At 37.8% G+C, this 2,856-nt stretch overlaps 1 protein-coding gene across 1 annotated transcript; it reads right to left on the bottom strand.

The window, feature by feature from the left end:
- Positions 1–718: 718 nt before the first annotated feature.
- On the bottom strand, positions 719–2,546 carry LOC121244561 (vacuolar iron transporter homolog 4-like). The gene has a single exon (XM_041142686.1). It carries the CDS (start codon positions 1,560–1,562, stop codon positions 903–905), a length of 660 nt encoding a protein of 219 aa, XP_040998620.1. The 5' UTR covers positions 1,563–2,546; the 3' UTR covers positions 719–902.
- Between the last annotated feature and the right edge of the window lie 310 nt (positions 2,547–2,856).

Raw genomic sequence — 2,856 nt, forward strand, 5'->3', positions numbered from 1 at the left:
TGGCCTCCATAATAAGAAATCTTGGAGACCATGCATGATCATGACCTAGAGTCAACTCGAATATTATAGTCTTACCTCTCTCTCTCTCTCTCTCTCTCTCTCTCTCTATATATATATATATATATATATATCTATATATATGAAATATATAAAGAATATATACTTATATAGATGCAATAAGATTTTTCATACTGGCATTGTAAATGATTCTTGATGCACTTATATATATATATATTGGCATTTTTGTTCTTGATTTAGTTTTTCAATAAAGATAGATATATATTGTTTTTTAAAAAAAGCATGGCCAAGACAAATACATTAAGGGGCATGCAATAGATAATTTAGAGACAAAATTAGCTGCCACAATCTCCTAATTAGGATGTTGGGTTGTCACATCTGATGCATGCATATATATATATATATATATATATATATAGATAGATAATGCGAGGGCTAACTGCTTATCCAATTAATGATATCATATCATTCCATAACTTAGAATATTATAGTACTGCAGAGCTTCCTCTAAAGACTCTACTACAGGCATGTTAGACTGCATTTGATTGACAATATTCCTTCTGAGACACTGCGACAACACAAGGCTCTACACTCATGTTTAATAAGAACTGTGGCTGCGGAGGACTTCAATTTGTTGATCATCAGCATGCATGTTTATCTGTGGACGAGTACACTCCACAGAGAGAGAGAGACAGAGTGGTCATAAATCGTGATTAACTGGTTTTAGCATCCATCTGATACAAGGAAAGATGCAATAGAGAAGACAGAGGAAGGGAAAAAAAAAAACTGTCGTGACTGGTTACATTACCAGGAGAAAGAGAGGGCACATAAACAAAGAACATTGTGTATGTAGTTGGAGATTGGGGTATATTAATATCACAGATTCACAGCCCACTAGATGCAATCAACTTGGTCAACCCAAAGGTTATAGCCATGGCAATCAAACCTCCAAGCAAAACCCTCACAACAGACCTAAACACAGGGGCCTTACCTAACAGAGCCCCCAGCCACCCAAAAACCACCAAAGCCAAGCTCACTGTACCAACAATCAACCCCACTCTCACCTTATACTCCTCTATAAATGAAGCTGCTAGCAGTGGAACCAATGCACCCACAGAAAAGGCAAGAGCTGATGCTGCAGCAGCTTGCATGGGGTTGGGCAAACTCTCTTTCTCTTCCTCTTCTGATCTGTCTTCACCATTTCCCCTTTGATTGTCTCTTTTCAGCTGGGCCAACTCTATGTCCAACTGTGAGTACACTGACACAAACTCTCCTATGGCCATGCTGCAAGCCCCAGCAACAAGACCAGCAAACCCAGTAAGTATCATGGCCTTTACATCTTGTTTAACAGCTCCAACACCCATCATTAATGAGGCTGTTGACACCAACCCATCATTGGCTCCTAAGACAGCTGCACGTAGCCATTGAGATCTTTTAGAGTAGTCAAATTCCTTGGTTTCAAGCTCTAGGGCTGACTGTTGCTCGAGGTCCATGGAGGGAATGGTGAATTTGGCACCATTGAGGGATGTTTGGTTGGATGCCATGGTTGTTAATGAACAAATAATGATATGAACTGCAGAGGAGAAGTGTGGAGGACACACGCAATTGGAGATGGGTACGTACGTATTTATGGATGGAGATCTCTAATTATGGAGGCAATGGTGGGGTCTGCCCACTGATTGAGAGAAGAATTCAGCTTTATAATTATGAAAAAGAATTAGAAAACAACCTTGTAAATGGTCCAAAAAATAATGGCAATGGCTGTCTCATTAGCTAATGGATAATGGAAGTTTGAAACACTGAGGCTGAGTGCCATATCTGGGGAATAGTACATAGCAGGAAATGGGAGATAGATCAGGCGAAGGAAATGAAAGAAAAAATCACCGCAAATTGTGTATTTAGAATTATTACAGACACAAAGAATTTACATAAAAATAAACTCACAAACTAACATGGCATCATGGAATTTGTTAAATTTATTTTATAATAAAAGTAACTTTATAATTGACATACCCCATCAAGTTAGTCGCATCAATTTGTAGATTTACTTTTGTGTAATCTCTTTGTGACTAGAGAAATCTTGTGGCTAGAGAATGTCTCTCTTCTTCAAACTGGAGAATATCAACATTAATTAAAGCCAAAAAAAAGTTAGAAAGAAACAATAGGAGATTTTTTAATGGTATGTTTGGTAGGATGGATTTAGGAGGGGGATTTGGATTTGGCCGGCCGGGGCCTTTAAAATCCAAATCACTTGTACTTGGCCAGATTATATATTAAGATTGGATTTGGATTTATATTAACAAGGCCAAACAAGCATTTAAGCTTTTCAAAATCTTAGATCTAATTACAATCATGCATGATTGATTTGAAATCCAACTCTAAATTCAAATATACATATATACCAAGTTCTTCAATCTAAACGCAACCTAAATGAAAGTGAGCAAAACAGGGGGGGGAAACTGCCGGCAAGGAAAGAATTTTCTTGGGTGCATTACGTTTTCTTGAGAAGATCAGCTAGCATAGAGATGATCAGACCGGACACCGAGAAGTACTTCATCCTAAAAGAAGGAAAGAAAAGGAGATACACTTTAAGGCGGTTACACATGCAGTCAGCTTTGTTGTTCATGACTAAAGCATGATCACAACCAACATCATGACCTGAAGTAACAAATTAGCAAAGAAACGAAGGAAGGAAGAAAAACGGACGGAAAAAGGTTTTGAACTGCTCGATCGAGTTCTTCGGTTACAGAACTACGTACGTCGACTTTCACTAACTTTTTGGATGAAACAACGTATAATGGAATTCATGGATCTTCATTTGACATTTTTTATATCATA

The sequence above is a fragment of the Juglans microcarpa x Juglans regia genome, chromosome 8S (assembly GCF_004785595.1).
Source record: "Juglans microcarpa x Juglans regia isolate MS1-56 chromosome 8S, Jm3101_v1.0, whole genome shotgun sequence".
Taxonomy (NCBI): Eukaryota; Viridiplantae; Streptophyta; class Magnoliopsida; order Fagales; family Juglandaceae; genus Juglans; species Juglans microcarpa x Juglans regia.

Coding starts and splice junctions, on each gene's coding strand:
- LOC121244561 (XM_041142686.1), bottom strand. CDS start 1,562: ATGGCATCCAACCAAACATCCCTCAATGGTGCCAAATTCACCATTCCC.